This window comes from Anser brachyrhynchus (genome assembly GCF_964034855.1).
Source record: "Anser brachyrhynchus genome assembly, chromosome: 7".
Taxonomy (NCBI): domain Eukaryota; kingdom Metazoa; phylum Chordata; class Aves; order Anseriformes; family Anatidae; genus Anser; species Anser brachyrhynchus.
Window position 1 is genome coordinate 9573672 of NC_137701.1, and position 12417 is coordinate 9586088.

The window sequence follows — 12417 nt, forward strand, 5'->3', positions numbered from 1 at the left end:
ACAACACGCCGTGGCACAGGCTCAGCGCCACAGGCTGGTGACTGGCCTCATCACTACAGGCGTGCTGCGCTCTCTGAAGTCTTCTACGGAGCTGCCTCAAGGCAGACCCCCTGCAAGAAGTTTCATTCACCCCAACTCACCAAGGAAAATGCAGAAGAGGGGTATGTCATTCCCTCCTGGATAAACACCACTCCTCCCAAATTCCCTCTCTGCAGTAGGAGGACAAGCTCTGCCCACCTTCAGCGATGCGTAAGGACAACACGGGCAGCTGCACTGCCACCTAAAAGGCCTAGCCCTGCAAACAGCCATTTAGCTAGTGAAGGAGACAGCGCCAACGGCCCACAGGAATGGGAAAAAAGGCCTTGATCCAATTTCCCAAGAGAAAATACCCATTGATTTCAACAGGAGTGACACCTTCCCTCAGATCTGGGGATGGGAGGGACGGACCGCTCCGTAACGGGTATCTAGCGCTGTCGAAGCGCTGTGCTTCAAGGAAGAAGACTGCTCTTTTCATTGGCGTGTCTGAAAAGGAACTGAAATTCCAGAAGCAGATATTGAAAACATGCTGACTACGAAGCTACCCAGAAGAGCGAGTGTTGTAACAGGGTGTGTACCAAGGAAAGTTAACCGAACCTGACAGTCCAAGAGAATAACAGAAGCTCCCTAAGAAAGGTGTGTGCTGCAACAAAGCCCTGGCAGATGACCTCTCAAGAGAGTTCCATCAGAATGAATAAAAACCTATTTAATGAGATTAACTGATCAGTTCACTCCACCCTCATTATAACACTCACCGAGAGGGAGGAATGTTTTTACAGCCAAGTATCTGATCCCGTCGGGAATGCCAGAGACACACTGACAGAAGAGACGAAAAATACACAGAAGTTTCAGCAGCTCCTTGGTATTTGTCTACACGCAGGGTTTGTATCACAGGAACTATTTCAAGATTATAACCATATCCCTGTGAAGAATCTAGGCTGATGTGAATGAAGCTACAGCCCAAACAGCATCCCAGCAAATGTTTCATTTCCTGGTACTTACTTTCTTTTTTTTTTTTTTTTTTTTAAATTAAATGGGTGCAACATAACTTTGCAGAGCTTCAGTTTCTTAATATGTGGACAAAAATGTAAAGCCCGATCATCACCTTATTCCCCACCTTAAACTTCAAGAAAGGTAACTGGCTAAAGCTTTTGTGAATATTATTCCCCCAAGCAATTCTCAGGGAGTCTGAGGTTACAAGGCTGAAGCAAAGTCAATGCTTCTGTAAGTGTCAACGTAACTCACTTCTTCCAGTTCCCTGCTGCACTTTATCGAGCTCTTCTCACGTCTAAGCTTGTCTTGGTGTAGCATGTCTTTGCCACTCTTCAACCTGAGAAGCCACAGGTACATCTGTATTTAGGCACCACTGTGAAATTCCCCAGCTGACCTCTCTAAACATCACACTGCCAAGGTTAGCAAGTCAGACACAAAGGTCTGGAGGATGTGTCGAGCGAGTCAGAAGCCCACCTCGCTGCACTTATAGCCCAGAGCAGCAGATGTTGCCTACCCTGTTCCTTAAAAAGGCCTCCGAGGAAAGAGATTCCTCAGCACCATGAGGTAATCCAGCCCAAGTTTTTAGTACCATATGCAGCGTTTCACACTTTGCATGTATTTGGAAGAACTAGAGACCCAAATCCCCACTTGAGAGCGCGACAGTCGGGCTGCCAGAATCCTTCACGCACTGGTGCCTGTGTCAGGGGAGTGACTGCCTCAAAGCACCAACTCGATTCCTCCCCCTGCAGCCCGGCCCCGACACCCCAGCCACCAGCCCCAAGGAAAAACCTCTTGCAGAGGCTCAGCCACACCACGCACTAAAAAAACACACATTGAGCCAAAAGGAATCCCAGCACGAGGTCCAGCCTCGCTTGCCTGGGCAGTAGTGCTGGCAATGGCAAGGCTTGTTTGCTGCGTAGCTGAGGCATGAAGCAATCTCTAATTTTACCTGGTTTCATCCCAAAAGGCAGACTCTGTAGTTACATTTCTTTATCCATACAGATGTGGTGCTGATACAGTGGTGGTACATGAAATATTTTGCTCGGGGCAACACAAGTGTGACAAAACAGGGCTTGTATGACAGTATACAGCGGAAAACCGAAAGTAATCAAGAAAGATGTAGGGTTTTGAAGCTACCAAAAAAAAAAATAAAAAGCAACTAAGAGTCCACTACAGTCCACCCCAACTGCTGGGAATCCAGCACTCGCTGCTTCATAATGAGACCTTGCCCGAGCTCTCTGCAACAGACTCCAGCCGTAAATACCGTTAGAGGAACCACTCGCGCTGAACATGGCTGTCCCAACAGCTCTCTTGTCAGAAAGCGTGATCATTCCCCACCACGCAGAAAATGGAATCGTCTCGTTACGTTCAGCAACTGAGTCAGCCAACAATGCTATTTTCTTAATAAATTATACCTCATAACTTAGTAACGCTTCTAAGCTATTATAAACACATCTTGAAAGCGTACCACAATTTTAATCAGTTCCAACCATCAGATGTTGGGTTTGATATTTATGATTGTTCTGCCTCCATTTTGTTTAAGGGCTCCTTTTGTCTATGAAAGCAGAGATAAGAAAGTTATCTAGGACGCCCACTGTAAAGTCTCTAATTTAAGAGTAAATTTCCTCTGTCCCTGACTGTCAGATACAACTAGCTGCTGTTACTTTCCATAGCATACCAAGCAAGTGGTCTTATAAGAAACAGCCTTCGTCCTACACAAAGTGGTCACCAAGTTAAGTATCAAACAACAGAGCCTTGCGGCTTCTAAAGGAGACCCTCTAAGCCCACTTTAACCTACAGGGGGGAAAAAAAAAAAGTAGTAACTGTAGTAAGAACTTAGTGTGGTATTAAATAAATGATTTCCAGCCACCTCCTTATAAAAGCCTCTTTTATAATGGCTCCCCATCAGCCTTTAAATTAGCATACCAGTTCCTACTCTGAGGTTCCTGATCGCTTGCAGCTCAGTTCAACACGAACCAGAGGCAACAAGTCTGACTCCCTCGGGCTTTGTGGGGTCCAGTGGGCAGCTTAAGGGCACCCAGGGAACTCCTCAGCACCCAATGCGGAGTTAGTTGAGCAGGCCTTTGGCACCCAGCTCTGTGCTTCACCCTTTGAAGGAGTTTTCCTACAGAAGATCCGAAGAAAATCTGGACTTCCAGATTTGGGGCTACGTGAACACATCATCTGTAATCAGAAGGTACAGCACTAATTTGTCTTTTGCTATACAAGAAAGCAAGATGATCCATCAACCTATTCAGTTTGACTATTTACACATATTTTAAATCTTTGCTTACATAAAACTACAATAAAGTATTTTAGAACAGAGCATCTGCCAACATGCATATAATGTTCTGCTAAAGGCAGATGCATACCGTAAGGTATATGTAAGATCATTAGTTAGCTATGACAGGTGATTTGCTGTGATTTATCTTGCAGGATCACCTCATTCACAAGGAAAATTGAGTGTCGGCCCCATCCATAACCTATACATGCAGTCTAGATACTTGAAAATGATAATAGGTTAAAGGATGCAGCAGACAACTCTCCACAGCGAGCCAAAATATTTAACCTGAAACCTTTTGGAACAGAACCTGAAAACATCAGTAGCCCAGCCAGAACTCTTACTAACATGGAATTGCCAGGGGCTAATGAGCACAGAAAACTCTTTACCTAGCACATAATTTTACTGTTGCTGGGAGAGCACTGCTCAATTGTTTCGGTAAAGATCCAAGAAATTTGCTTCTTATGGTTTTGTCTCTGTTTGAGGCAGACACAAATTAAAGCTAAATTAAGAGCTGTGGTTCAAAGCGAGTCAATGGAACGCGAGAACAAAGGTCAGAACTCAGAGCTCTACCCTGCAGGTGCATATCCCGAGCGCTCAGTGAAACAGGGCCATCCACCTTCTGGGGACAGCTGGCAACAGAACCGGGAGCAAAGCCTTTGGAGCCCGATCTTCGTACTACCTCCTCCAGTGGCAAACCCTATGCAGCTGGGACAACGTGCCCTGAGCTTCACAAGAACGGGGGGCTGACAGCAGCGCAATGGCTCCGCTAGAAATTAAGGGGCACTGCGTACAGCACGGCCATTTCCTCCCCTCATGTCCCATCGCTGCTTCACAGGCCTCCTTGCAGCACCACAGCAGGATGGACGATGGCTCGTTCCTGAAGCCATACTTAGTTTTACAAATTGCCTTTCCTCCTTACTCTCCTCTCTCTAAAAAGGTTTCCTGAACACCACAAATCAGGTGCAAGGCTCTGAAGCACAGCCTGGTGAGTTAGTCTGTGCATGCTAGATTTAAGATTTGCCCAAAACCCTTAAGTGAACCACCTTAACAGCTGCCACAAAAGCCAACAACCTCTGATCGATACCTTCCATGTTTAACACAGAAACTGCCTCTCCCCAAAACATTCCCATGCCTGCAAAGAATAACTAAGTGACAACAAATTTAAGATGCTCTTGTTTTGCCTGGCTTAAGAACCCCAGGCAGAGCCCCTAATTTTCCAACAGCAGCATGTGCTTTACAAAAAACAGCGACGATGAAGGCAATTGAGACACCTGTGAGATACCACAAAACACATTAAAAAAAAAAGATATTCACCAAGGCTGTAAACGCATGTGTGTTGCATGAACTAACGATGCTTAAAAATCATTGAAAATGTTAACACAATGAACATGAAAATATTGAATGTGTTAAAGTATTTTTGCATGACTTCATCCTAGATCTTTTTATTCCCTAATTTGACTCTGGTTTTTAGCCTAGATTATAAAGAAGATTTAAAATGGAGCTTTTTTTTCCCCCCTTCCAATGAAGCCTTCCCATTAATAAAAAGGAAACAAAGAAAATGAAGAAAGTGAGTAGTAAAACTTTTACAACATAATAAAATATATCAGAATCCCAGTGCAGCAGGATTGGAATTGTCTAAAGATGCTGAATTATGATAGCTTGTCATATAAAGTTCAGTCCAGAGTATTAGCAATCATATTCTCTAGCAACATGTATATAATTGGTAGGTCTTCATTATAACCCTCAGTTTTAAAGGCTCATAAAAACTGCGTTTTACTCGTAATTTGCAGGAAGAAAGAAGAAATTCTTAAAGGAAAGGAACATCTTTTTCTCAGGAAGAAAGACCTTGGAGGCAATGCACCGTATTTTAAAGCAAGCAACTCTAAGTGCGCTCTGTTTCTTTTGCATGCTTTGATGGGGTATTATACGGGCAGTTTAAAAAGATAAATACGTCTCTATAGCACGCAGACTAGAAAGAAAATCAGTATCACATGCTATAGAGAGGAACCTTCTGAAAGTATACTGTAAGCAAAGCACACCACATTATTTTTGAATACAAGTACTGAGGTACTCTAAGGTAAGTATCTCAGTGCAGAATTGTAACCAAAAGTAAAACAAGCAAACACAAAAAACAAAGGAGGCTACTTTATGAAATGTATATAAACTACATTTATTCGCCTCAGTACTACAGCATGAAAAATAATTATAAAAGTATTACGAGCACTTGACACTCGCAGTAGGCTCCTAAATCTCTCCACATTTTCTCAGTTTCTTCCTCGACACTTTAAAACAAAATCCTTTCAGTTTGTTAGCAAGTCAGCTACTGAGTGCCATAAATTTCCAATTATCCCAGCCATCCCTGGACTTGCCAAGGCAAAGCTACGGTAATGAATAGGATGCTGAAGCTTCTATATGGAACAGTAAAACACAACCTGCCATCAAACCCAGACATTTTAACTTTATACTTTTGCCAGAGTAAAGCCTTTTTGTAAATAGAGCGTGTTTGTTTTCAAATAGAACTACTTCAAGCTGTTTCTGGAAGCACAGTAAGTAGTAAAAAATAATAACAGCAACAATTCGCATTTGGATTTCAAACCTTGATGAAACAAAGCCAGCACACGTCAAGCCTAGCGTTTTCCTACCTGGAACAGGTAAGGACCAGCTCTCAAATGCCACCTTGGGATAGCTCAGACTAGTAATCCCGTTCATGTTTAGATGAGACACCAGCGTGAACAAGAAAAAAAAAATCTACCCCGTCCTCTTCTTTTATTAGCAAAGCCTAGAGCCGTGGTTAAGACACGGAAAGCAAGCCGAGGACCCGGACTAACCCAAACACGCTGCTCGAGAGAAACACGTTTAAAAGAGACTTACTGCTTGCCATGTGACTTGGTGAGGTATGCTGCCCATTGGGTGTACTGGAGGTGAGGTCAATAGCCATGTTGGAGTGCTCCCTTTCGGGTGAAAGCTCATTGTCACCTGCTTTCACAAAACAAGTCACCCATAAGTTTCCGTCCCGCTGTCCCGCAAAGAGACCCCCTGATTAAGAGCTATGCCTCGCTGGCTCCCTGCGCCCCTGCCCATCCTCCCTTTGTGAGGGGAGCCTTACAAAGCCTGTGCAAACTGGGTTCTCAGTGGCCACGAGTACATATTTGACTGACTGATTTTAAGGACCCCCTCAAACCTACTGTCACCAGTCTCTTATGAAAAATCCTGCCCCAGCTGCTTCATCTCAACAGAAGCTAGGATTACTTCTCCGTTTGCAAACACTGAGAATCAGTACGGGGCAGGAGCGGGCTGAAATATTACTTTACAGGACAGACCTTCCCCTCAGAGGCTCCAGCTAACTGACAGTTAAACAACACACTCAGAAAGACGCTTTGCTCTGACACAGAAAACAGGAGAAATGTACAGTGAAAGGCATTAAAAGTTTCTGGCTGCAATGTGAATTTCTGAAAATGAGCTCTCTCTCTCTCTTTTGCAAAGTTCATTCATCCTCAGCAAATATTTAAATTGCGAGGTACTCACCCATGAGCCCATACCCACACATTTCTCAGCCATACACCAAGTTTATGTTTAAATGCCATTAATTCAGCGGCATCTCAAAGCAAAGCCCATACAGAAGAAAGCTAAAGTTTCAGGTGTCTACATGACAAAAAGATAGTGGGAAAAGGAAAGTAATTCAGAATAATCAAATAAAATGACTACTTACATGTTATATATCCATCAGCAGCCTCTGCTTCCATAGTCAAAGTGCAGTGCTGCAAGGCAGAAAAGTACACCCTCAAAGATGCCTGTCAGTATCAACCATTAAATGATTAAACTTACTTAAAGCCCTAAGTAGTTACCCATTTTACTGCTGTTGCAACCATTGCCTAGAGAAACACACAAGTGTAGTGCATGTGCTCGTCTGCGAATCACTGAACTCTTCCTGCAAATTATCTGAGCAGAGAAATCCAGCAGTCCCCTGGGCAGCCTGTGCTGGGATCTTCTTGGTCTGACCAAGAGCTGTCCCCCACTCGCATTTTTACCTGATTTGAATTTTCCCTCCCCAGACTTTCCACTTGTTTTGTCCAAGAGAGGATTGTAATTCTTTGTCAATTATCAGCTCTCACAGCCAGAACAGACTTTGAGGAGATTGCTACTCTTAACAATTGGTCTTTTCACACGTACTCCGGGAGACTCCATCCTGCTCTGAACGACATAAAGCCCTCCGTGCCCATGCCCCTTTGAGAGGGTCCTCACAAGCCTTTGTCTCATGCCACCACCCTCACACCAGCACACACACCTGTACACACACCTGCTCCTTCTAACCTTACTGATCTGCCCCAGCACGGGGCTGAACGTCACACTGGATGCTCCCAGACCATGCATTTTTTGGCGTGAAGCAATCTTAAAGTTTCTGGAAGCACTTTGCTGACACAGAACAAGCTATTACTTTCCAGAAACCCAAGTAACTGTATAGAATGACACCCCCTAGCTATCATTTGATATATATTGAGAAAAAGAAAGAGAGAGAGAGAGAGAGATCAATAATCATAACTATGTTCTTTTAAGTGGAAAAGTTAAGAAACTGACATGACCAGAGGAGAATTTTATTTCCTCTCTCCCTCCATGGCCTCTTTTTTGCCTTTAGTTTCAAAACTCTCACTGCACCAGGCAGCTAAATTATTCACAATGAGCCATTTCTGTATTGATCGCCAAGTATATTTAGCCCTGGCTCCTGGAATTTCTCCATTACTTACTGGAAAACAGGCAGCTTCACTTCTTGTCTCCAAAACCACTTCCCTCCCCCTCCCTTAACCCGCTTTCCTCCCTCCCCGACCCCCCCCCCCCGTCTTTCCCCCAATAAATAAATACTTTTCTCTCTGTTCTTCCTTGGTATAAAGCAGATCAAATTCCCAAGGCATTCAGCACGTAACACTTAAATTTCAACCTGCCTGGCTGCTACCAAACTCTCTTCGGTTACTGATTTTTCACATGACTTAAAAAAAAATCTCCAAAAAGTTTCCAAAACAGGTAAGCCGCTTCCTCAAGCCCTTCAAAATTACCTTATCTTCCCCCTAGTCCAGGTAGGCAGGCACACACTGAGAAAAAGAAAGAAACATCAGAAGCAACAGGGAAAGATCATCCCAGCCAATGAAGTGGAAGGAAAGAAATGGGAGGAAGGGAGGAGGAAGAGAAAGGAAGGCAAAAAAGAAACACAGAAACATCCGTAACCAAAATTAAAACACGGTTTGGCTTTTATTTTTTATTTCTCCAAGCGGGGAGGAGGAGGAGAAGGGAAGGGAGGGGGAGAAAAAAAAGTTCGGTCACCATTTTTAGGCTGCGATGGCAAATCCCGGCTGCTAAGCTCTCCTTTCCACGACGAATGAAGGGAGAGGGGGGAAGAGACGGAGAGAGAGTTTTTGGGTGTGCTGAGGACACAGCGAGATGGGGAAAGTTTAAAAAATAAGGAAGGGGGGGGGATAAAGCCGCCCCCGGCACTTACAGGTGGGGCATGCGGAGCCGGGCAGCCCGGGGTGAGCCGGCAGGGACAGGCGCTCAGGAATGGCACATAGTTTGAGGGAAGATGAAGAACAAAAAGGGAGAGGGAGGGAAGGAAGGGGAGAGGGAGGGAGGGAAGGGGAGAGGGAGGGAGGGAGGGAGGGAGGTCAGCCGGTGCTACAGCAATGCGATTAACCAGGAGGGAGAGAGAAAAACTTGATCCACCGGTTCCTTCCCGATCGGCACGGCAACGGGAGGCGAGGGGGGGATCTGGGGGGAGCTGGAGAAGGTTTGAGGGGTTTGGGGTTTTTTTTTTTTTGGGGGGGGGGGTTCAGCACCCGCACCCCCATCCGCACCCCGCCCTGCGAGCCCAGGCCAACTTCCCCGGAGCGTTTAAAAAAAAAAAAACAAAAAACACCAAAAAAAAAACCACCACAGCTCCTCATCCCTGCCTCTGCCAGCCCTCAGCACGACCTGTCAAAGTAACCCAAGTCCTGCCGGGGGGATTTTATTTATCGCCCCCCTCGCTTTTATATCCCCCCCCCCCTTCCCCAAAGGGCTCCTCAAGGCAGGTGGCGGAGGGAAATGGCAGTTGTGGCCGGGGAACGGCCACCGCTTCTCTGTTTTATCGTCATATTTATTTATTTTCGGGGGGACACACACAGCAACAAGTCGCCCCCTCAGCGACAGGCACTTGGGGGACCCCCTGGGAAGGGGGAGGAGGAGGGGGGGGGGGAGGTGGGAAGGGGGGCAAGAAAAAAAAAAAAAGAGGAATGGAGGAGGAGGAGGAGAAGGCAGGCGCGGCTTTACCTCAGCGAGTCCCTTCCATCCCCCTTGTGTGTGTGTGCGGGTGTTTGTGCGGGGCACGGCGGCCGGCTATGGAAACTGAGGCAGCGGCGCCGTAGCTAGGGGCGATCCGCCGGGCGCTGCCGCCTCCATCTTCGGCGAGCGAGCCGGGGGTTAGCCCGGGACCGGCTGGTCAAACCCCGAGAAACCGATCCGCCGCCGACCTCCGCCGCGCTCACACCCGCCTCACACGCGCCTTTACACGCTCACACGCAGCCCGGCCGGGGGCGCGCAGCGTGAGGGGAGAGGGTGAGGGAAAGGCGGGGAGGGGGGGGACCCGCGCGCGTGCCCGCGCCGGCATGGCCGCTCAGCGCGCTCGGCAATCGATTAGGGGACGAGGGCCGCGGAGGCGCGCACACGCGCACGCGCGCCGCCCCCTCAGGGCAGCGCGGCGGCAAGCGGGGCGCGCCCCCCCCCCCCCCCTTCCCTCCCCTCAGCCGTCGTGAGGGAGGGGTGGGTGGGTTGTCGTTGGAGTCATGATTCAGCACTTCTGGTTTTAACCCTCTTTCAAGTGTTTCCCTTCGGAGCCCTGTGGAAATAAAAGCGTTTCCAAGCGTTTTTCAGTCAGAAAAGAGCGTTTCCCCAACCACCCACCCCAAAGACCCTACCTCACGCTCCCACCGAGGACACCGAGTCACAAGTGACATGCCGGGCCTCATGGAGGGCCCAGGCAGAGGTGCAGTGGTGAACGCGTGGGGCACAGGCACCCCACTGCCTTCGTCATGTCACCACAGGCACCCTACTGCCTTCATCATGTCACCACGGACACCCCACTGCCTTCATCATGTCACCACAGGCACCCCACTGCCTCCGTCATGTCACCACAGACACCCCACTGCCTTCATCATGTCAGAACAGACACCCCACTGCCTTCATCATGTCACCACAGGCACCCCTCTACCTTTGTCATGTCACCACAGGTACCCCACCGCCTTCACAACGTCTCGGTCTGGCGCCATAGGATCACCCCTCGACATCAAAGCTGAAGGGAGGGATGCGGGCGAGTGTGGGGTGCCAGTAGGCACCTGGGTTAACGCTCAAACGCTCTTGTTGTGTGTCGTGTGTTACATACACAAATATTAAAGCAACTTAAATTTGGAAAGTCAAGTGCACAAGCATTAGGAAGCATCAGATTTTAGGCTGCACATACACTCCGCCATTACACCCAACGGGAGCTGACAGGGAGTTATCCTTCACCTACACTGGTCACCAAAGGGGAATACCATACATTTTGCCGGAGTTTCAAACATTTCCTGACTAGAGTACCTCCATCACTACATAGCCATATTCTCTGCGTATTTATGAGCATGGCAGGGCTGTAGGTATCAGCAAGTCTTGCGTTCAAACAAAATCTTAACTACATCCTCAACTCCTACTCTAGCTATGTGCAGGTGTAATGCTGAGATCCTGTTGCAAGAGGCACTAAAAACCCTCCCTTATTCGTTTGGACACTTCATATTGAATGACATCCTGCTTTGTAGTGACAGAGCCACCCTATCCTGAGAGAGGGAGACAAACTCCACTTTCAAAAATACATTAAATTATTCAGCGAGCCAAAAAGAGTGAAGTTAATAGCTCTCTCCACAGCGCTACAAATTTTAGCCAATTAGTCATTACGCCACATCTGTGAAGTGGGTTAATTTAACTCTTCTCATTTTGCATAGGAAGGAGGCAGAAAGGTTAGGGGACTGGCCCAAGGCCACAAAGAGCTGTACTCAGCTGAGCCTAGAAAGCAGACTTCTTGTTTCCCACGCCTACGTTTCAACAACTAGACTTGGCTTGCCTACATCAGAAAATAGACTGGCATAGCTATAGCTCTGTAATTATACCATAACAGCTCTGCCGGAATAACTCCCCTTGTGGACATTCTCCTCCACATGGAAGGTGACTTCCCAAAAGCTGTCCAAATGAATTCACTCAACAGCAAACACTTTGGTCTTGGCATTTTTTTTTTGTTTTAGGGGGCCAAAATTCCTAGGGTACAGGTCTCAGCAGCGCTTTGAAGACTTTGATGGCTTCTTCAGGACACTGAAAAGTAGGAATAAATGCGAGAAGTGTCGCTGAAATGCTAGAAGTTTTGTTGTCGGGATTTTTATGATGCTTTTCATCAAAATGTTGAAAGCTGAAAGCTTCCAGCTGGTTCTCCTTACAGGTAATAATTTAATAACTAACAGCTCTTCTCCCAAAGCTTCTGGAACTGGCTTGAGTTGTGCAAGCTGATGGGAAAAGTCAGACCCATCCTCTACAGTAATTATTTCTGGTTTTAATCCTGCTGCTCCGTAAGCTCTCAAAACCAAATGAAGCTGTGAAAGCAAGCAAGAGTGACCAAAGGAAAAGCAGGGGACAGGCAATAAAGTGAAAGAGTTCACCTTTAAAAATCAATATGTTAACTCCAAGGACTGCAGAGATGACAGCATCTTCACTACAGCAACACGGGCGTGGGGGTGAATCACTTTTTTCATTGCAAAATTGAGCTCTGCCTCAGCTCGAGCTGCAGTGAGAGCTCCAGCGATTTACATCGACCACACACTCCTGCCTCCTAATTACACTTGCTGGAGTAGCTGTGATGATCTTGAGGACCAAGTGATGGTTGAGGGATCAGGAGAACAGCATTCACATCTGACCGTGGGCAGAGGTCCTCTGTGTAATTTCAGCCAGGTCATTATTCCTCTGCATTTCAGTTCTCTGTTTCTAAAATGCAGTGAATAGTGCAATGAGAGCATTATTCCCCCGATCTCACGGGGATGCCGGGAGGAGAAATTAATTCCTTATTG

General features: G+C 46.9%; 1 protein-coding gene across 28 annotated transcripts in view; it reads right to left on the bottom strand.

Moving 5' to 3' along the window:
- IKZF2 (IKAROS family zinc finger 2) overlaps positions 1–9976 on the bottom strand; it is a 116304-nt gene extending 106328 nt beyond the window's left edge. For 5 of the 28 annotated variants that reach the window (XM_080599302.1, XM_080599288.1, XM_080599310.1 and 2 more), the window contains exons 1-3: positions 7484–7502; positions 7023–7104; positions 6185–6289 (exon numbers count right to left, since the gene is read on the bottom strand). In XM_080599302.1, coding sequence (XP_080455428.1) covers positions 6185–6289; positions 7023–7104; positions 7484–7498 — 202 coding nt within the window. In that variant the 5' untranslated portion in view covers positions 7499–7502. The other 23 variants (XM_080599309.1, XM_080599311.1, XM_080599299.1 and 20 more) reach the window with 22 other exon arrangements.
- Between the last annotated feature and the right edge of the window lie 2441 nt (positions 9977–12417).